Source organism: Microplitis demolitor, chromosome 5 (genome assembly GCF_026212275.2).
Source record: "Microplitis demolitor isolate Queensland-Clemson2020A chromosome 5, iyMicDemo2.1a, whole genome shotgun sequence".
Classification (NCBI taxonomy): domain Eukaryota; kingdom Metazoa; phylum Arthropoda; class Insecta; order Hymenoptera; family Braconidae; genus Microplitis; species Microplitis demolitor.
The window spans coordinates 4170092-4194013 of NC_068549.1; the positions used below are offsets into that span (position 1 = coordinate 4170092).

Here is a 23922-nt window from a genome sequence, read left to right on the forward strand (position 1 = left end):
CGCACTGGATTAATGGCTCACAAATATTTTGAAATAAATCAACTGCAGAAATTCAGTTTGGAAAATAATCACTATAGATGTTTTATCAACATTTTGGGTGTTGATTATCGGAATTCATTTGCACCACGACAACTCGCACTTGAAGGTTTTGATGCAGTCAAAATGAAATGTCACAAGCCAATTAATTATTTTATGGCTAATCGTTTTCTTAAGCCTCGGAGTGGTTTAATTATTGTCCTTGCCGATTTTCCCACTCAAGAATTAATCGATCGGGTAAATTACAGCAATTAAATTATTGTTGTTACGAATCAATTACAATTATTTAATTACTGAAGTAATTGTGATCTTAAGCAATTTTAAGCATCTAAATAATTAATAAAAAATAATAAAGGGATGATGTAGGAAAGTAATGTACAATGAGAACCAGGAATTGAATGAATATTAGGATGACAAAGTTTGTTTTTTTTGTAGTTTGTTATTAATATTACGGTATTGACAAGTTAAATATACAATTAACGGTATTATTGCATACAAATGTTACTATTATTAATGCTGTACTTACTCGTTTAAGCAGTTATAAAAAAAATAGTAATAATAATAATAATAATAATAATAATAATAATAATAATAATAATAATAATAATAATAATAAAAATAATAATAGTGACATAGTAATTCTTGGTGACAATAATACCGGAAAAATGGATTTATTCATCATAAAGATCAGATAAATTTATCTTATTATCAACACTATGCATATATATTTCTAAGGCACCAAAATCATAAGAATGTTTTTTAGAATTACCAGTTTCCGGCCATGTTGTTTTTCAATCAAATGAATTTATATTTAAATCATTCAAAGCTAATAATTTCGTTTTCGAACTATCAAATTCATGTGATGCTATTTGCGCCTCAATGAATCTATTTCAAAATCATCGACGTCAAATGATGATTTACATTTAGAACAGCCAATTTCATGCGATGCTAAGTAAGTTTCAAGTGAATCCGTATTTGAGCCACCAAAGTTAAATGATGACTTTGTATTAGAACTGTCAAGTTCATGCAATGCTAATTGCGCTTCAAGTGAATCCGTATTTGAGCCACCAAAGTTAAATGATGACTTTGTATTAGAACTGTAAAGTTCATGCGATGCTAATTGCGCTTCAAGTGAATCCGTATTTGAGCCACCAAAGTTAAATGATGACTTTGTATTAGAACTGTCAAGTTCATGCAATGCTAATTGCGCTTCAAGTGAATCCGTATTTGAGCCACCAAAGTTAAATGATGACTTTGTATTAGAACTGTCAAGTTCATGCGATGCTAATTGCGCTTCAAGTGAATCCGTATTTGAGCCACCAAAGTTAAATGATGACTTTGTATTAGAACTGTCAAGTTCATGCGATGCTAATTGCGCTTCAAGTGAATCCGTATTTGAGCCACCAAAGTTAAATGATGATTTTGTATCAGAACTTTCAAGTTTATGCGATGCTAAGTAAGCTTCAAGTGAATCTACTTTTGAGTCATTCCAATCTATTGAATTCATATCTACTTTATTATTGTTATTATTATGATGCAATATAGTATTAACATTTTGAATTTTAATGCTGTCTATTTTTTCATTCAATTCCGTTAATTTTTCAGCCAACTTTACTGAAACAATGTATGTCTCATTTTTGTAAATCTGAATTGCTCTCCTAGTATAATTCTCAAGATTGATGATAAATTTATCTTTTTTAGCTTTGGCTACTTGATCCAATGCATGTATCGCTGTTTTGCTTTTCTCAGAAAATTTTCGAATCACATCTGTACCGAGGCTATTTGCCCATATCAAAAGCTTGGTTTTAAATTCGTTTACCGAAACATTTAAATAATGTTCAATTTCTTCATATAATTTAATTTTCAAAACTTCAATTTTTTTATTAATGCCCTCCACAATTTGATCTTGATCAACTTTTGGTTCATTTAGAACAATCGTGATATTACTAATATTTTGAGGAGGATTAAAACAATTAACATGTAGATGGACATTCATACCAGGATTTACAGTGATACTACAGTTATTTACTCCATTATTTTCTAACTGCTCCGATAGCTATTGAAAAAAAAAATTAACAATCGAAATATAATGAATACTAAAAATATTATTTATGCTAAAAAAAAAAAAGTTTGAAAACTTACTTGAAAAATGGACACCGCCACAATTATTAAGCAAAAAAATCTAGTACCCATTGTTTGGAAGTACAATTAAATTATTTTTTATTATGACCCCAACTGCAAAGTCCGTGACTTTATATTCTCATTTTTATTTCTTAGTGCGTAATTTACCCACACCTATTACTCAAAATTATTGTATTTATTATTATTATTTCTTGATTGGCTGTTTCATAACAAAATGTTCTCGAAATTAGAACAAAGAAAAAAATCATTAAATTAAAAAAAATAACGTAATTAAGATAAACCTGGATTTCGTAGAAATCAATTAAAGTAATATGTATGCTTTTATAAAATAAAATAATTTTTTAGCGCAAAAAATTAAAACTTTTCAAGAATTATATATATTTTTATTTTTCAGTGGTTGTCATAAAATTAAACTCGATCTTTGATTAGACAAAAAAAAAAAAATGATTACCAATCATTACCTTTTACCATCTTACAATAAAGATTGATGTTTATATTGTGCACTGAAAGACAAGTTTATTTAATTTTAATAAAATTTATTTGTATTTCATAAAACGCATATTTGACTCAAGCCCCTGCTAATCAAAATTTCATTGAATAAATCTGAAATGGTAACGATTATTATTTTGTAAGATCTCAATATATATAGATAAATAAAGTTAACATTTCCAACATCAAAAGTTAATACGGTCCAAACTCGTTCTATATAAGCGAGGTAAGATCAGATCTTCTCTAATTAGTGAAAAAAAAAAAAAAATAATAATTTTTCTACACGGAGAAAAAAAAACTTTAAAAATTAGTGTTTGAAATTATAACCCGGAACCCAGTGGTCAATATAGATAATTTTAACATTCCAAACAATATTTTTATAAAACGTCTCATAAATTTTTAATAATTAAGTTACGATTTTTCAAGTTCAAATATTAATTTTTACTGCATAGACAATAAATTTTCATATTTATCCTATAATTATTAGCGTTTTAATTATAAATTGAAGAATTACTATTTAGAATAATAGTAATGACTGATCACTTTACCATTGTATAACTTGTCGATTCTCGATTTGTATAGATCATTTTTTCCGTTTAAAATTGGTTGCTACAGCGATAATTATACTTTAATAGCTTATTTGTCACTTTAAAAATAAATCTATTTTTTTTGTTCCATTATTAGTTATCAAGCGTTAGAAATTGAATAGCCAGTTAGTAAAAGTTACATTGCTAACTACATTAGGAAAGTTTTAATAAAAAATTTTGTCTAATAAAAAAACTAGTGGTTCGTCGGCTTAAATATTTAGTAATTATAAGGATATAAGTAATATGTGGAAATCTATAGTTCCGATTTTATTTATTTACATTATTTATACGGATGGATGCTCAAGAGTCGAATGCCCAAAATACGAGTATGAAAGTCATTCGGATCGCAGTGACTTTTTGAAGTATTTACCGGATGAAAAACGAATAAATGAAATAGCACTTATTGGAACACATTCATCAGTAAATACTGATAATCAAGATTTGAGTATTATTGATCAATTAAAATATGGTGTACGTGTTTTAGATATTTCGGTGCGAGCAACGTCGGATAGATTTGCTTTACACCATGATTTATATTTTTTGAATCGTATGTTTGGTGACGTATTGAATGATGTTGATGAATTTTTTAATAGTAATCCTGAAGAATTCATAATTTTGTTATTAAATGAAGCTTTTCGGCCAGCATCAGATGTAGCTAAAAGTTATTGTGAAATTTTAAATGATTACATGCATACGAATATGATCAGCAATTGGTCACTGACTGATACTGTTGGTATGTATCGTGGTCATATATTATTAGGAACGGTTGGGGACAGCTTGTTTAGTGATTGTATTGTTGATTTGAATTCTAGATGTAAAGTGTCATCAAAATTTATAAATTCTTTAGAACTGAACAAGTTAGATCCAATAGAACAAAAAGCTGTTGAACTGACTGTCCTACAAGATGCCAGTTTTTATTTAGATTCGGAATGTTTTATTAATAACATCGCTGCTCATAGTGATACTTATCAAGCTGCAAGACTTATGGCGTTAGATGGATCAAGTGATTGGTACTGCTTAACGCCAATAAATCACCGAATGGCTCATTACTTCCGTAATCCACATCGGGCATTGATAATCGTTATGGCTGATTTTTCAACTCAGGAATTAATTGACCGCATTATTTATAGCAATTTTGAAGATTATTCCCCAAGTGACTCTGATATTGAAATTCATATTGATCGGATTCATGACATAGCGAATTACATTCTAAAAAGTTATTGAAATTAGTTTTTTTTTGTCGACTCCAGCAGCATACAATAAATGAGTTACTCGTATTACGTCATTTTCCACCGCAAAAACTAGTGACTGAAATATCAAAATCAAGAACTGGTTACTGAATTTGAAATATCTAAGGTTACTTACAATTAAGTGACGTTTTTTTTGCCCCTTCCGGTCTCTATAATTACCACCATATATTAATAGATGGAAAATTTTTATTCCTTTTTAATTTCAAGTCATTATAAATATTAAATTTAATGGTTATTTTCAAATTTCTGTAAATCCCAATAAAGTATGACGTCATTTTATGGAAAACAACTTAAATTGCCCAATAAAAACTAAAATAAAACGATATTCGTTCCTTTCATAATCAACCGTTTTATTTTATAAATGTAACATTAACTGTCGTCGCTCTGATAAATATAATAGTTATTTGATTATTGTCAACTTTCGAACATTATATTTCAAATAAAATGTGTAAATTTATTCTATTAATTACAATAGTGTATATATTTATCACAAATGTATTTTGTGACTGCCCAGAATATTGTAATAGAAAACATGAAGACCGTAGTAATTTATTGTCACAATTACCATACACTCAAAAAATGAATAATATATCACTACCGGGAACTTATATATCAGCTGGTTATGAAGGCTCTTATACTTTTGAAAACCAATACTTGAATCTCAGTGAGCAATTGAAATATGGAATACGTGTTTTCGATTTTGGTATACGTCCTACTTCAAATCGTTTTGCTCTTCACAATCGAGTTTATTTTTTGAACATTATGTTCGGTCATGCATTGAATATTTTTAATGAATTTCTTGAAAAACATCCAGATGAATTCGTGATCGCTATAGTCCGTCAGATTCACTCATCAGCGTCTGACGTTGATATTAATAATTGCGAAATTTTGAACAGATATTATGATCGTTTTAACGTTGTAAAGAAATGGTCTCTTGATGGTGTTATTGGAATGTATCGAGGTTACATATTATTAGCGACAATTGGTGATGAATATGGTGATTCGTTTAGTAAATGCATTACTGATTTGCGTCAACAATGTAAACTATCATCAAGTATTGATAGAAATCTGTGGAGTGATGAAAATTTCGTAGGAGTCAAATTTATGGAAATGATGTCGTTGCAGGAGGCCAGCTTCACTGAGAATTACAAGTGTTTTATAAATATTATCGCCAACTATTATGAAGAAAAGTCATTAAGTGAACTAATTGCTGTCAGAAGCTCGTATAGTAATGTTTATTGCCAAGAACCAATTAATTATCAAATGAGTCAGCGTTTCCGAAATCCTCATCGGGCAATGGTCATCATACTTGCTGACTTTCCAACTCAAGAACTCATTGATCGGATCATTGATAGTAATCTCGTGGCTGATCCATCAGTAGTATAATAAAAATGTCATTTATAACTTTATCAAAAAATATAAAATGATATTATGTTTTAATGTTGTTATTTGTTTATTTTGAAAAACTTTATTTTATTAATATTAAAAAAATAATTGCGTTTCGTCTCATTTCAACCCTTTTTTCATCAGTCCAGGATTTAAAAATATCGACATTTGATAAAAACTCGGGTTTAGAAAATCGGGGTGAAAACAATAATCCCGAAATTTTCTTAAATCGCCGCTTTTCATGAATGTGAATGTAGCTGACACTAGAAAAATTTAAAACTATAAATAAATAGAGTAAATAAATAAAAAAATATTTTTTATAAAAAATGCACTTATTAATTTCAAAATTTTTGAAATGCGCATTTTTTAAAAATTGTATTTTATTAATTATTTACTCTATTTATTAATAATTTTAAATTTGTCTGATGTCTGCTAAATTCAAACTCCTTGATTTTTGCAGTGGGAAATGAAAAAAAAAAAATTTTAATTGGTGCAATAACAAATTATGAATCTTATCATTTATACATGTTTTTATTGCATATAAGTACACAAAAAATTGATTATTCTTTATCATCAATACACAATAATAATAATTATAATTTTTTTTAGTCTACAAATAACTTAATGTCTACTTTGATTGTTGAATATAATTATGTATTTTACTGCTTAATATAATTACGACGTAAAAAAAAGTAATTGACATATAATTTAATAACTATGTACAAAATCCACTATAAATTTTTGATTACTATAATGAAAAGTTCTTAATATTCGTTAAAATAAATCAATAATCTATTACAGTTTTAAATATTTACAAATAATTATTGTAAAAATAAAAAAAAATTAAAATCATATATATACGTAAATAAAGAAGAAAATAATATGTATATAAATGTTTATAACGTGTGCGCAAATAACTTAAGATATCACACATTGAGTAATAACTATCAATCCATTAATTAATTAATATTAATTATAATTATTCAGTTAATTAATTAATTAATTAATAGTTAAATTTATTTCATTACTTATATTCATTACTTTTATTCATTTATGTATGGATTAAATATATAACTTTTTCTAAGATGAAGCAAGAAGTTTAGCAGCAGTAGCGACATGATGTTGATGATGATAAGTCTCTTGTGCATTGTAGTAATTTTGTTGATGTTGATGCTCGCTTGTCGGTGTATCTAACTGATGTTGATGTGGATGTTGGTAATAAGACGAGTAAGGCTGTCCGATAAGCCCGTCGCAACTTCGTGGCTCTGTTTTAACAGTCGGTATTACACCGGTTGCCAGTAAAGGTGTGTGCCCGAGGTAAACAGGTCGATCAGTTGATACCGATGATGATGATTTTGTTGATTCTGACTGATGATGCTGCTGACTACTTTTTAATTCTAAAAAAAACATATTTATGTATGAGAATTTACTTGCAAGTATTATTTCCGTTTAATCAGAAAAATATAAAGTATGTTGATGAAAGTTACCGTTAGATGGCGATGAAGTGGTTGAAGTTGAAGTCTCATGGTCGTTGGTGGAAGTCCTCGAGGCCGTGGAATCGGAAGTCTTTTTTGGTTTACGTTTCCGTGTTTGAATACCGTCTTTACGCATTGCTAGAGGTCGATTCACACCGTGAAGTTTGAAGTACAGACCACATGCGTTGCAAACTGGCTCACCTTCATTGTTACGCCTCCATAGTGTTGTTGTTCGTGTACCACAATTGGTACAGCAGAGACCTAGACGTCTTGTTGCAGTCTGGAATTCAGAAATCTGTTCCAATGACAATTATTCGTGCCGTAATGGTGATAAATTGTTGATAAGTATCTTTTTTTTTTTTTTTTTAAATCGGGATTTCAATTATTGGTAGAGTTTTTTTTTGTTTGATAACGAAAATTTTCGATAAGCTCAAAATAGAGGAGCTATCATAGTTTATTTTTATCAATACTGCTGTGATAATTATTGAGCGTGAAATTTTTTTTAACTGACATAATTAATGTTATCTTTAGAATATATTATATTAGTATTTTTTATCTTTACAAGACTAATTTTTATTTAGGTTGGTGATTTATGACTTTAGATTCGAACAGAGTGCAATTTTTTGCAATTTATTAGTGAAATAATCGGGTTTTGAGTATATGCATTGAAAAGTACTTTTGACACCTTAATGATAGCAGTTTTATCTGGAATAAAACAATAATACTTTTCACGAGACAACTGTAAAAAATTTTCGGAGTGAAAACGGACGAAATCTGCACAGAAAAAAATGATTTCTCGGCGCAAGAATTTTTTTCCCCATCCTAGGGAAATTTTAGTTTTCAAGTTATAAGGCGACAATTTTCTTAGGGTAAGAATTTTTTGAGCCAAAAAATCCTTTTTTTCTGTGCGGGGTAAATGCGAAACAGATGATTTATTATTTATTTAATCCCCGCAGAGTGAAATTTACTTTCAAAGTGAAATAACAATTTACTACAATATTTTTCTCACCGTGAAGAAGAGATAAAAGTTTAATGATTTACAATAAATGATAATCTATAAATATGATATTTAATACTTACAAGGCGTTTAGATGGTTTTATTAGTGGTCTATTCATTCCATTCATCTTGTGATACAATCCGCATGCATTACATAAATAATGTCCTGTACCGTCGCGTCGCCATAACGGGGTGGAAATAGCACCGCAATTAACGCACTCGCGTCCCTCGGCAAATTGAAAGTCCATTGCAGTATCTGCCACACAAATTTTAAATAAAAATAAAAATACATTTTAATTACTTTTAATTTCTTTGCCATTTGCCGCAGAAATAATTAGATAATTTTTTTTTTAATTTTAACATTTACTATCAATTCTCCCTGTACTAATTAGTACCTTCATCAGTAGAATGCAATCTTATAAAAATTAAATGACTTAAAATAAAAATGAAAATGTAAAATTTATTTCTCGCAATTTAAATAAACTAATGAATACTGTCGATCATTCCTGCCCTCTACATGGAGCGTCACTGTACTATCTTACCTCAATCGATAATTTCAAAAGATATTTTTGACTTTAGCTTTTAGTGATAAATTTTACGTTATTAATATTAAATAAAATAAAAATAATACGTAATTTTAAAAAATATTTTTTCGTTTTAAGTGATCATTAATTTTTTTTTTTATTATCTTAAATATACTTTAAATTTATCGTACGTCAAGATAAAATATAATCGATTAAAACGAATATCCAAAGTGGTAGTAATATTTCACGGTCATCTGGTAATTTTGATCCTCTAACATCAATAAGCGAGAGACTGAGAAGTTTGAAAGAAAAAGAAGACGAAAAAGATGAAGAAGAAGAATAATATTAAATATAAAGTTATAAGAATGAGAAAGTGAAAGTATAAGTAACTTGCGCGATCTTAAAAACGTAGATGAAAATCATGTGTGCTTTTAAGTGCACCTAAGATTATGATGCACCGGGAAAACACTCGAGAATCCATGCCTCAAAAGAAACCGCTATCATTTTGTATGTATGTGTATATATATACATATACACATATTTCCTCAAGTACTCATGGCCCATGTGGTTAACCGCGCTTCTGTTTATATGAGAGAAAAAAAATAACATTTTCCCATAATTTTAATTTTATAGTTATTTAAAAAAACAGACCAAAGCCATGTAATTATGATTTCATTTTTTATTTTTGATAGGATGTTTTTTAAAATCAGATCTGATTTATTTAAACATAAGATTAAAAATTACTATAGAATATTGTGTGGCAAAGAATTGAAAAAGACGATTTTAGACTAGGATCTGATACCCGAAATATGAAATTTTGATTAATCCTGTGCTACGCACTATATATTTATTATTTTAACTCCATTGATATTGGGAAATTTTATGCCTGGAATCGGTCGAATCAGGCTAATTTCTGAATAATAGCGGCGTGAAAAAAGTGCTGTATATTAACTACGCAAATTTAAGTAATTTACGAAGGAAAAATAGCTTTTTAGTAATATGATAATTTTTTTTAATGGAACTCGTATTCATTTTTTAAATTTTCTTAATAAAAATGTCAGTTTAGTTGGTTATTAGAATGATAAAAATATTTAAAAGTTTACAGTAAACGAATGCGATTCTGACAGGGATGAAATAGAGTCAGAAACTTATTGGGCAGAAACTACACAGTGGAAAATAACACTTAATAAATGTTATTACGTTATTAGTAATACCCGTTTTGATAATAGGTACTCTCTAAATATAAAACAGTGACTATTAACTGTTTCAGTTATAAGTATACCAAGTGGTATTCACTGTTTCAGATTTAGAGAGTAAATATTTAGTGTTGAATAGTGGATCGATTTTTAATTTTTAAGTGACACGCTGAAATGTGTTAACACAAAGTAATGAACAAAAAAATTTAACACCGACTGTTTTTAACACAGACACAACATTTTTTATTGAGTAATGTTTCTTCTCTAAACGGAAAAAAGTCATCGGAAAAAATTCTATAATAAAATAGGAGTTATTCGCATACTGTACAGTATAATGTACCCAAATATTTTTGATCAATTTACAACTTTATTTTGGATAAATTAATTTTTAAATTCACTTCTTATACATATAAATATACAGAGAATCGACAAGTATTAAATCTATAGTACACCGGGCCAGTACCAAAAATGTAGTACTATTAAAATTTTTATCGCATAATTTAAAGAATAAATTATTAAACCGTTTTGTCAGCCATTACTATTGTAAGAAATTTTAATACTCGATAATTAACTTATTTCACTACTCGAGGCCATTATACTAAATATTTAAATATACAATGTGGCCATATATATTAGACATAAAGACCACAAATCTACCTTGTAATTATAACTATATAAAAAAATTTTTAAATTCCTAACGCGATATCATTCAAAATGAATCCTAATAAATAACAGTTATTTATTCGCATGTCATCTTTTCAGTGAAATTGAAAAAAAAATCTACTTATTTATTACTCTTTTCTCTAAACGAACCCGCATCATAGATAATAGTATACACTCCCCTCTCCCTCCCACAGTTGAATAGATAACTAATCGCAATATGTAGGAAATTACATGTTATCTTATCAATTTGCGTAGTGCAAGTAGTTCACTATTTTTATATTTTACTTTTTATCCACATAACAATATATTATATTTATTATATTTCTATTCTCCGATTTACGTATCACATTAACCAATAAAATTCCTTGAAAAAAAAAAAATCTGTTCAATTTTATAAACTTCTGTCAAAATTTAAAATTACCACCATAACTATTACTAATATCAAATATGAATTGTCTTTTTAATAAGACAAAAATTTATAAAAGTCTAAAAAAAAAAAAAATTTACCGTAAGGTGAAGCGCGTTGGAAGCCAGCACTATCGTAAGCTCTCCAGGACGACATCATGGCGACATTCTGTGCATAAAATGGCGAAGTTAGGGTCGAATGCGGATGTCCGGTGTGTGGATGCGCTGCATGCGGATGCCCATGTGTACTATGCGCACCCATACTTGCTGCCGATCCACCAGTGTGTCCTGTCAGTGCATGATGTGCGTAACTATCTACCCCATGCTGCCATGAAGTAGTTTTCTCCCTAAAAAAATGAATTTAAAATTTAAATTTTATTTTCATTTTCATATACAAGATAAGAGACCTAGTTCCCTAATCGGGTACCGGGTCTCTTACCTTACATTGAAAATTGGGAGTGATTACAGATTTTATTTAAATTCGAATTTTTTCCGCCACTTGGAGTTCCGGAGTCAAAAAAAAATCTCTTCGCATACGAAGTAAATAAGGAGTTTATCTTTTCAAAGGAGTGATTTTGGAGTAAATTTTACTCCGAACCGGAATTAAAATATTTAAATAAATTCCTCTTCGGAGTGAATTGAAATCTGAGAGGGTTAAATAAACAAGCAGTAATCTACTTTGGATTTAATATGCGCTCACTCCGTAAATTTTTTTACATTATACAGGCTACCGGGATAAATTTAAATGAATGAAAAAAAAAAAAAAAATAGTTTGAGTGCATTTATATAATTATGGACTACTTAGTTGTTAGCACGATAAGAATTATCAGCAAGTTATCAGCTATCAGTTGTCTTGCGTCGGTACTTAAAAATATGTATATATAAATATATATTATAGAGAAAGCTATCGTTTATTATAAATGAAGGGTTTATGTGATGTGTAAAGTTGGTGTGTACCATGCGGGTGAAGCAGAACCCGGAAATGAGTGATACTGGGCCGTGGCTGCTGCTGGAATAGCTGGCCTAGATGATGGCACATAGACAGGCGCTTGTAACTGTTGAGTATGCTGTTGTTGTTGCTGCTGCTGCTGCTGTTGTTGTTGTTGTTGTTGGGACTGGGTCTGGTAGTCGGTTCCCGCGCCGTAACCACCACTTCCGCTCCCGTGGAACATCCTCCTTCAAAGCTGCTACCACATCATTTGCTACAACAAATGTATTTATTTATTATTAATATTTTTCTGTCATTTTAATCAATTGCCAGATTAATTTATCCAAGTTTTGAACTTATAAATTTTTAAAGATTAAAATTTATGTTATTTATAAAATATTTTGACTCCAAAATTTTATTTTAAGTCAATTAAGTTACGATAATTTTTTAATTATTGAAAAAAAAAAAAACTTTGTTATGATACTAAACTTTTGGATTTTTTTAAAAACGATAAATTATTAAAAAAAAAATATTTTAAAAAATTGCACTTATAGTTTTTTAAATTTCCTACATGTGCATATTTTTATTTTATTTTTTTTTTTTTTATATATTAAATTGTTGAAAAAAAATTCAAAAATTTTTGTCTGAGCTGCAGGATTATTTTTTTTTAATGATAAATATAAATAATTTAAGAAATTTTCTATAGAAAAAAAAATATGTATATTTGATGTAAGTAGATGTCTAATAAAATATATGAACATATATTTATATTTAATTGTTAAGGATATAAATAAATAATTTGGTTTTTAGTTTATTATAAGCTGCAGGATCATGACCCCAAGTTTACCGAGAAGAGAATATCACCGGGACTAAAAGACTATAAGACCGCCATGGTCGAACGTTCGACCAATCCAAATGCACCCCAATGTTATTTATTGCCACATTGGGGAGAGAATACCGCGGACTATAGGGGGAGACTTGATACAAAGAAAGAGATGAGGATAAAAATAAAAAACGAGTTAAAGTAGACAAAGTAAGTGAGTGAGCGAGTTGAGAGATACGGGATGAAAAAGCGGGTAAGAAATAAAAACAAGAATAAAAGGATGAAGAGCAAGACTGGGAAGACGAAGAGGCAGAACAAGAATAAGAATAAGAAGAAGAGCCGTCTCCACCTCCGTTGGATTTTTAGTTTGCCCGTGAATTAAAGATACGCGATAGCAGCCATCGCGGCCACAAATGCCAGCCGCATGTAGGCGGGACCAAAACTTATTCTTTTTACTCTTTTCTTCTTTATGTATTTTATTTTACTTTTTTTTTCTTCATCTCCAACATCAAAACCTCAACTACATTATCTTAGTTTGTAAAACAGGGTTACTGGCCTAATGCTACAAATTTAAATTCCATCGCTTAAATATTTATTTTTATTATAAATGTATCGGGTTTGAAAAATGTCATCAAACCGATGTACTGGAGATCAAATGGCCCGCTAAAAGCTCGAGCTAGACTGATATATCACATTTGCTTGTGGTTCAAATTTAATAAAGTAAAAACGAGATAAATGTCGGTCAAAGGGAGGGGAGGGGGGGGGGTGTTACATTTCTTAAATCCTGAGTATCCGACCACTATTACATTTAATTGTTAAATTTTGTGCCTGTAAGTTTCCAATACAATGATGTCATACGAATCAGTTACACTTTTTTTTTTTTGACTGAGAAAAAAGAAAACTAAGACAATTATACCTCAGCTAAGAGGGAGTGGCGTTAAAGTGCAACAAGTATTTAGTTACAATTTTAATTGAATTAGTCGAAAAAAAATTTTTAAAAAGTAATTGCAGCTTTTTTTTCTACTGTACATTTTATTTGTTGGCGCCAAAAACAAATGTTATGATTTTATACATAAATATTTAAAAAAATATATATCCCTTCAATTGGCTTTTTCCTAGAGTTCAATGAAATCCGACTTTTGTGTGAAAATTTTGAATGAAAATTTATTTCGATCATTTTCCCGCAACTTTATTTGAATCTCCTAATTTCGATAGGATATAAAATTTAAATCGTCACTGACGAGTCTAATTATTTTCTTTACAAAACTATTTTTTTAGCACTCGTCGAAAATTTATAATGACAAAGAGAAAAAATATTTGAATAATGTAACTCATATAAAAAAGTATGAAATTTATTTTAACAAGCTTCCATTTCACAACATTTGTTCTATTATTTGAATAGTAATTAAAAGTTTAATTGACATATATTGGACAGTGGTAAAAAAATAGAGCCCATAGTTGTTTAAAGAAAAAAAATTAGCTGACCTACTTGACCTCACAGCGGGCGAATTTATTTATTTACCAAAGATTAAAAATATAATATGATTTCTCTAATCCAGTAGTGCAGGTTTTATCGAGTGTCCCACCTGCGACAAGCTTAAAACAACTTTAGTACATATATACATTTTATACTACTAATATAACTCGTATATACGTGTTACTGTATAATCGATGACTTAGTTTTCTATGCTACTTACAAGTTATCCACTATATTAACTGACTAATATAATGACCTAATAAATATATTATACATATGTGTTTTTAGTCATTCATACTATATATTTATACTATATACTTGTTTACAAAAAACTATATGATGTATTTTATAGACATGTTCTTTTTTTTATATTAATCGCTTCGTGATATAATTTTTTGAATTAATTTGATTAATTAACATTTATCAGCTTTCAGATATTTTTTTATAACGAGTTTCAATGAACAATATTTTGATTTACTTATGCAATTTTTCAGAGCTCATTATAATTTTGTTATTATCAATCTAAATATATACATAGATATGTTTATCACAGCCTATAGTATTTGGAACATTGATAAATATTTATAAATATGTCAAGTTGGTATTGATTTTATTAAATATATAAAGAATGGATATTAAGATTATATGTCGGGGAAAGGCAGGCAAAAAGGAATCGCTAAGGAAATAATGAGTTTTTGTGCATTTGAATAAAGTGAATCTTCTTTTTTTGATTACCATTTGAAAAAACTAAACCAAATTTTCAATTTTCAAATAACAAAATTTTTTTTCCGAAATGATCAAATGATTTTACAACATATGTAAGAGTTGTATCATTTTTTTCCATTTTTTATTTTTAAAAGATCAAAGGATTTTAGCATTCACGTTATTGTCCCACGATAAACCTTAAATTAAAATATGTAAATTAATTATTATATTATTCGTCACTTCTTTCTCATTAACCAAAAAAAATATTAATTCCTATGAAAAAAAAAAATTTTTTTTTACACATCATTTATCTTTATCACTTGATAATATAAACCCAGAATTTATATTCTATATACAGATGCAATGAAGCATGACACTGTACTCTATAGTAAATATCTTTACTTTGGTAATATTTTATTTTGAATTGATTATAAAAAAATAAATAAATTTTTCTTAGTAAAGACTCGATAAACTCTTTTTTTTTTTTTTTTTATATACATATAAAATTATTATGACGAGTATATTTAACAGATGTATTATATATATTATATATTTAATAATGGTGATATTAATTAGTAAGTTCCCACAGTTTAGTAGTTTATTGCGACAATGACGATATTTTCCAGGGTAGCTCGAGTGGCGCCAAAACCAGGAGTGTCTCTGGCGCCAACAAGTCCCATCTCTGGTAATACATTATTGAGTCTGTGTAGTCCAACAGCCAGAATATTACCAGAAACTTACTATTATTTTTATTTAAACATACATGCACACATACACACCTACACACATATACTTATTTATTTAATTATTTCTTCATTAATAACAAATTAAAATTTTTTACTAAATCTATCAACATTTAAAAAGACCAAAATACGCGGGTAAATTTAAACGAAGAATTAATTTGAGCGCCCAAAAATATTTTTTTTTATCCTTTTTGACAAATTTGTCAAAATTTTAATTTAAAAAAAAAAAGATAGGAAATTTTTAAGACGCTCCATTTTACCCCAAAGAATTATTCAAAAATAAATTGAATACTCTAGATAAATACAGTTTTTTTTTTCACTCTAAATTTTTGAGGTGCCCCAAGCACTTTGTATCTGTGAAATTTTAAGTGGACGTAACTTAAACTAAGACATGACTACTTTTTTTTTGCTACAATAAATCTTTACTAAACGTAATAGACTTTTCCATTGTAAAAATATATAAATTGTATGACTATGAGAGTCAAATAAGAGACAATTAACAAGGACTGTTTGCATAAATGGAAAAATAAAAGTAAGCGTGGGCGGAGTGGTGACAATTAAATGTAAAAAAAAAGGTCATTAAAATTTAAAACCCATGAAAGTGAAATAAAGGTTTTAAATGATGCATTTTAAAAATTTAAATATCAATTTGCGGTTGTCAAACGAGGAGTTTTTCAGGATCTATGGGTTTATTGATCCAAGATTCATCCTAAAAGAGGTGGATGCTGATAGACTCCACTTGAAAATAAAACTCGATAGCACTAATGGATTATTTTTGTTGTGTATATAAATATAGATGTATTTATAAAATTTATATATAAATATATATACATATATAAATGTTTAATGTTTATTTATTTTTGCCTATTATTCAAATTCCATGGGTTAGAGTGAAAAATTTCAATAATGAAGAATTAATAAAAAAAATAAAAATAAGTAAGTGGAGATGATTTAAAATTTAAAACATTAAAGATGAAATGATTTTATGCCTTTTATTTTTTATTAGATGAATTATTTGGGAGAGATGAGACCTTTAGCAGCAAATGGAAGCTTAAAACTGGTGTGGGCCAAGATTATATTCCAATAGGATTGCCGTTGGAGACCTCGAAGGCGCCACGGCGCCGATCTCGTAGAAGGGTTTTCTTGTAGGCCTCAAACACTCACGAATACTTTGATATTCATGTATGTGAGTGTAGTGATGTTTGGTAAAATTTATAAATATATGTGTGAGTGTCCGTGTGTGTGATTGAGAGAAAGAAATAAAGATCCTTAAGCATTCTTATATTTTTTTTAGCACTTATGTTATATAAATATGGATGATAATATATTTTTTATGTATATGAGGTCATTAATGCTCGGAATTTTATAACAAAGGAAAAGATAATTTGAAGAAAGTGAACTAATTTTTTTTACGCAAGTAAATTTGGGGCACGCTGATAATTTTTACTTTTTTTGGAAATTAGTTCATTTTTTTACGGAGACCTAATTTTTTATTTATTCAAATGTATGTATTTAAAAGATCTCTAGAGACACAAATTCAAAAAAAGGCAATTATAAAATTCAAAATTTTTAATTTTGAAAAAGATATTAAATTGATTCAAAAAAATTTTTTGTCAGGAAATCTGGATTAATTTCAGATCTAATTTTTTTTAGAAAATATTGAGGAGTCTATTTTCTAAGCAACTTTTGAATTTTAAAGCTTTTAATCTCGTTCAAAAATACTTCTATTGATTTTCATGTCAAAATTTGTCCTACAAAGTTACAATTATTTATGAGTATAAATATACGAGATGAAAATCCGTAAATTTTAGGTTTTGGGGTCATACAAAAAAAAAAAATTCATTGCTCAAATTTTCTTGTCTCAATTAAAGGATGAAAATTTGAGCTTCGAAAAAAATAAGTCACGAAGTTCATTATGTATAACTTTTATTTTAATTTTTTCATTAAATTTAGTATTTTTCGGGCCACCGTAGTTTCAATGAACAGATGAAAGGAGGTACATTTTTCCAAAATTTGAATTTCGGTTGAAAACACATTAAAATTTCAAGTGATCATTAGAAACCCACTGAAAATAAGTTTTCCCTTGAAGTTTTCAAAATAAATCTGAAAATTTTTCTCGAGATACCTAATGGTCATAAAAAAGATATCCTTTGAATCTCGTCCTAATTTACCGCCCAAATACGATCGTAATAATTATCGTCAATCTAAATCTCAAAAATTTCTCAAAATCAAACTACTCTCTCTTTCTGCCCTTGCAAAATAAAAATAAAAAATTATCCTTCACTTCCATAGCTCAAAAAAAAAAATTAACACTTGAATTAAATTCAAATGTTCATATGAAATAAAAAATATGAATATTAATTTAATAAAATAAAATGTTGGATTGATTTATTAAAATAAATAAGACTATGAAAAATAATTAAATATATATAAAATTATGAAATCGTTACGAGGTTACTAGAAAGGATATTCAACTTTAATATCCTTATAATATTAAAACCGGCAATATATTTATTCTTGACAATAAATTTGTTATAATTTATCGTTCAACTTATTAATAGATCTCACATGTGACTGATTTATCAGTTTGCAATGAGATCTTATACCGTTGCCGAAGTAAATGATTTAAAGCTCCTTACAAACATGCTTATAATTAACATTAAAACTATTAGATCTATATAACACATCTATATATATAACACATATATAGATATAAATAAAAATACAATTACCCTCTATTCTACACAAAATAATTAACAATCTATACTAAAATCAATGTCTTCGTCTATCACATAATAATACATTACGTATGTTAATTGCCGATAGTTGTCTTAAAAAAATAATAATAATAAAAAAAAAATAAATTGAAATATTTTGTTTCTTGTATCACTCTCGATTGTCGAGACCTATTACAAGCCGTTTATTCACGGTCGCGACGAATCACTCGTATTTCCTTTCAGCTCTTTTTTATACGTCCATTTGCCATGTACGGGAGTCACGATCAAGGACATCATCTTCTTTTTTTTTTTTCCAAAATATATATATAATACACATACTTTTATAGATATATATACCTACATATATATTTTTTTTTATACATTTTAAAACTTAAAATGTTTCATTGGAGATAAAATTTCTAATAGCGCTAGTGTAGTAACCAAAAAAAAATTAATGAATAAAAATTATTTAACAGTCGGTAATTCTGTGGAAAACACCTAAAATCACTTTGCAAGTAATGAAAACAATTTTTATTTCTTTTAATTTTATTACACATATGGGTGGAGGAATAATTATTTATTATAATTGTCAAGGGAAATTTAAAAAGAAAAAATTGTCTTTTTTTCCGGGATGTTCACTTCCGTGAGTGTAATGACTGATGTGGTTCGATGAAAATGAAAATTACTATATAATACTTTATCCTCGACTCATTGACTGGACTATCCAGTGTCCGTCGGCGAGTAGGCGCGAACGAGAGGTAATCCGAGCCAAGATGCAAACACGAGATAAAATTTGGGGATCACGCTGTGATGTTGGTATATATATTTACTATATAGTAGCGAGTAGAGTCTTATAAGTTATAAGGAATGGAATGGAATTGAAAAAGAGTATATTCAAAAGTTACTTTTCGGCACGTGCCTTCTTAACTGTATATATGTATATATTTGGATACGTTTGACTTAATCTTTTTAATCTTATTTAAAATCAATATTTATATACAGTAGTTTTTTAATGGTAGTTTGAATTTTTTTTAACCTCACTGATAAAATTTTTTCTTTTATAAATTACGTGACAAGTCTGAAAAGTGACATGTTTAATCGGATGTAATTAAGTCATGATTAAAAAACTCAGTTTTTAAATCCAGGCAATGGGCAAGTGACAACTTGCTATATATTTTTTATTATTGTGACCATTTATTTATTTTATTTCATATTGTTTTAAAAAACAAGCAAACATAAAATTGTTAAGATATATATATATATATATATATATATATATATATATATATATATATTTATATAATTCTACACGATAGCCAATTTTTTACGACTTAGCTAATTATTTTCTACTTTTAAACTGATAATGTATTAAAATAGTAATTTGTCATAAAAATTTATTTGTATTTATCTTTTTTATGATAAATTTTAATTACAGTAATTTAATTACTTATTAGGTGATTAAAACTCTAAGTATCTTATAGTAAATAACATTGTATAAAGATATAAAAAATTATATATATAGAGTGATTGAGACAGTAAATGATTACTTAACCAATCAATGAACGCATATATTTTTTAATTTTTAATTAATAGAACATTACACACCGAGGGAGTAAAATACGACACTCCAACCTAGATGTGTAATTGTCTACCCAAAAGCGAGTGTGGCAAACATACGGATTGCGATGTCTTACCCCCCTAGGCGATGTGTATAATATTTTTTACCATATCTTCACCAAAAGTTTACATTTCTGCCCTGTTTAGAGGGAAGAAAGTCATTCTTTTATGAGAAAGCGAATGATAAAAATTAGCGCATGCGCAATTCTTCTCACTAACAGAGGCAATGATTCAAACTTTCAGGTACAGATCGTGAAAAATTTACCCAACTATACACACGGGCTGAAATGTCCTACTTGTCTCCCATGGTGTGAAATATACTAGTGTCTCTATTTCTATAAAGAATAGCGCATGCGCTAATTTTATTCATGTGTTTCCTTATATGAAAAAACAGTCCAACTTTCTTCCCGCGAAACAGAGCAGGAATTTAAACTTTCGCTACATAATGAAAAAAATTTATGTCCCTAGTTATAATTTGTTTGCTTTTATCAATTGGCTGACACTTTTCATTGAAAACTTCTAATGCAATTAAATTATTTTTCTACTTAACGAAATTGACATACTCTTGCGTAACTTTTCAATAATTTTTTTCATTTAATATATATGTAATTATATTATTATTATTATTATTAGTTTTCATCAAACCATTTTAGGTAGACATGCATATAAATTTTTCAGATCTACATAACAGTATAAAAAAAAAATAATAAAACTGATAAAAAGTGGGTTTTATATCAATATTACGTAGGTAACTCGCCCTTTGTATAATAATTTTTATATATATTATAAATATATTTAAATCCATTGATTTATTATATTTATATAATAACAACATTATCACACAAGTACGCAAATAAATCAAATAATTGTATTTAGGCCAATATATATAGCAATATTAGATACATAGAATTGAATTTATGACACATCAAACTAAACAGTATTTTTTTCTTTTTGTCAACTAGTTCATCTCTCTCTCCTTTCTGCAGATCTTTTAAACTCAAATATGTATCGACAGATTGAGCATTAGAGCAATAACGACAATTTATTATCTATCGACTAGGACATTATAATAATTTATTGCCAGTATGGACGACAGAAACATGAACTGCCGATCCAATAGATATTTTTAATAATAATTTATTAAATATGCATATAAATATAATATTACGTAGACAATAAAAATTTAATAATGAAATTTTTTACTGATAATTTTTTTTTAAATTTTGATCGATAAAAACATGTTTAATTTAATTTATTTACTTAACGAAAATGTTGTTTATAGTTTACTGGTTATTTCATTTTATTTTAGACTTAAAATAATAATTTTAAAATGTACATAAACGGAATGCACTAAGATCCGTGTGACACCCGGTTTGCCTACTTACGCCTACTTTACATGAAACGAACGGTCGATCGGGAATCGGGATCGTGAACATTCATGGCATGGACCCATGACTGGAACTACGTGTGTGAGGACGATCAGGAATTAAATAGCGAGTGAGAAAAGCGAGTGCAGAAAGGTTAAAGTAAACATATCTTTGAGATCAAATCACTATATAGGAATGCCTATATTGCGTGCAATTTAAAACGCGATAGTAAAATCTACTTTTTTTTTAGCTCAATAAATATTTTATAAAAGTTTTGATATTAACTAAGCGGCGAAATTAAGCTTCAACCTCTTGTCTAGTTGAAAATGATTTTAATAATTCAAAAAATGTCATTTTGAAGTTAGCAGACAATTAACAATTTTCGAATTTTTTTTTCGGCAATTTAATTTAAAAAAAAAAAAAATAAATAAAAATATGCACATGTAGAAAATTAAAAAAGCTATAGGTGCAATTTTTTGAAATTTTTTTTTTTTAATTTATCGTTTAAAAAAAAAATACAAAAATTATTAGACGTCGGCTAATTGCAGTATCGCAAATTGTCAATAAGTCGATCAAATTTTAATCCAAGACAAAAAAAAAAATTGTGCATTAAATTTTGGGGTAAAATAGGCCTCAATAAAATTTTTGAATCAGGGTTTTTTAAAATCTTCTATAAAAAATTAAAAAATCTCAAATCAATTTCCAAAATCTAAAAATATTCACGAATTTTTTTTTTATCATTCTCCTTTATTTTGAGTAAGTGATGTTCCACAATAACTTATTGACAAAAAAAAAAATAATAATAATTTGGAATAGCAAAAAGTAATAGTTCCTGAATATATGAAAAAATTAAAAACCAATTACATATTTAACATAATTTTATTACTGAATCTACATAATAATTATGCTACAAGAATAATAAAATTAATAATTATTTTTCCATAAATAAGACAGCCTCATACCCATACATTTAAATGAAAAAAAAAAAAAATTATTTTTAATTACAGTAATAATTAAGAAAATAGTTATCGCCGGTTTGCATGTGCAAGACCATTTGATTTTTTCTCTTTCGCTGTCGACGCAATACAACTTTGCTCATTTGATACCATCACACGATGACTATACCCATTTTTTTCACTTCCTTACTTTATATTTACACTTACATATAAATATAATACATATATATATATATATATATATATATATATATACGCAAACGTAACCAGTGCTACAATATATGAGCTTTTTTAATCAGGTTCAAATTAATGATGCTATTCCATTCAATATATGTCTATGACTTTTTGTATTACTATTTTATTATTATTATTATTTGTGACGTCGTTATTATAATTTGTTACTATTATTGATTTTTTAATTTGCGTGTTACGATATCATTAAACCAATGAAGATGAATAAGATTTAAAATAAATTAATAGGTAATCAAAATGAAAAAAAAAAAAAAATAACCAAAAGACGTAAAGACTTCCGGTAAATTTTTTTTTGTTTGTTGTTGAAAACAAGACTTTTCAATAATACAAACGACGCCATCTGTTTCTCTCTCTTGTTTTTATCATTATATATATATATGGACTTAAGTAGACTTCAAATCACTTCGACAGGTATATGAATAGCGTCTATTAATTTAAGTTGCTCACTTTTTAAACTTATCTTCACGCAATATCTAAATATCTGTCCTCGAATTTTCAACATAACAGCTGCTTAATGGATATGTTACCGAAACATAACACAAATAAACAGAAGTCTAATAAAATTATCTTTTTTCTGAAAATAAGAAAAAAGAAATTGAGGTATTTACTTCTTAATAGTTATCAATTAAATATGATACAAAATCATTGAGATTTTTTTTTTATTACTAATTAATCTGATAATTTTTTTTTTTATTTTATGTTTCTCTTTTTTTAAGACCAAATTTAGAGTTTTTTAAATTAAGAAATCAAATAAAAAACTACAGGTATTTTTTCTTGTTCATTTTACCCCCGGCCTATTTAAATAAATTATCTCATAATTTCAGCGATGCAACAGAAGACTTTAAAATTTTATTTTCCATTTTTAACAAAAAAAAAAACCTCAATTTTCAAAATGAGTAAAATTTCAAAATTAGCTCATTTTGCCCCGACTTTCCTTATATAATAAAAACAAAATTTCAAAACAAGTAAAAAATCTTCCAATGTTCTCGCGACTGAGTCTTAAGTAAAAAAAAAAAAATCAACGCATAAAAAATGTTTGTTTAATTTTCATCTGCTCGATAAATATATTCAGCATATATTAATTAAATAAAACAATTTTTATTTTTCCTCCGACCTTTTTTTGTGTTAATTTACAAGTTTAGGGTTAAGTAAATTTAAAAACGGCGCCGGCGCTCAATTGACCGCGT

At 27.7% G+C, this 23922-nt stretch overlaps 1 protein-coding gene across 1 annotated transcript in view; it reads right to left on the bottom strand.

Moving 5' to 3' along the window:
- Positions 1-691: 691 nt before the first annotated feature.
- LOC103569032 (uncharacterized) overlaps positions 692-23922 on the bottom strand; it is a 40433-nt gene continuing 17202 nt past the window's right edge. The window contains exons 2-7 of the mRNA XM_053739312.1: positions 12108-12352; positions 11253-11497; positions 8446-8618; positions 7378-7645; positions 6983-7287; positions 692-2092 (exon numbers count right to left, since the gene is read on the bottom strand). Of these exons, the coding sequence (XP_053595287.1) occupies positions 902-2092; positions 6983-7287; positions 7378-7645; positions 8446-8618; positions 11253-11497; positions 12108-12322 (2397 nt within the window). The 5' untranslated portion in view covers positions 12323-12352 and the 3' untranslated portion in view covers positions 692-901. The remainder of the gene's footprint in view (positions 2093-6982; positions 7288-7377; positions 7646-8445; positions 8619-11252; positions 11498-12107; positions 12353-23922) is intronic.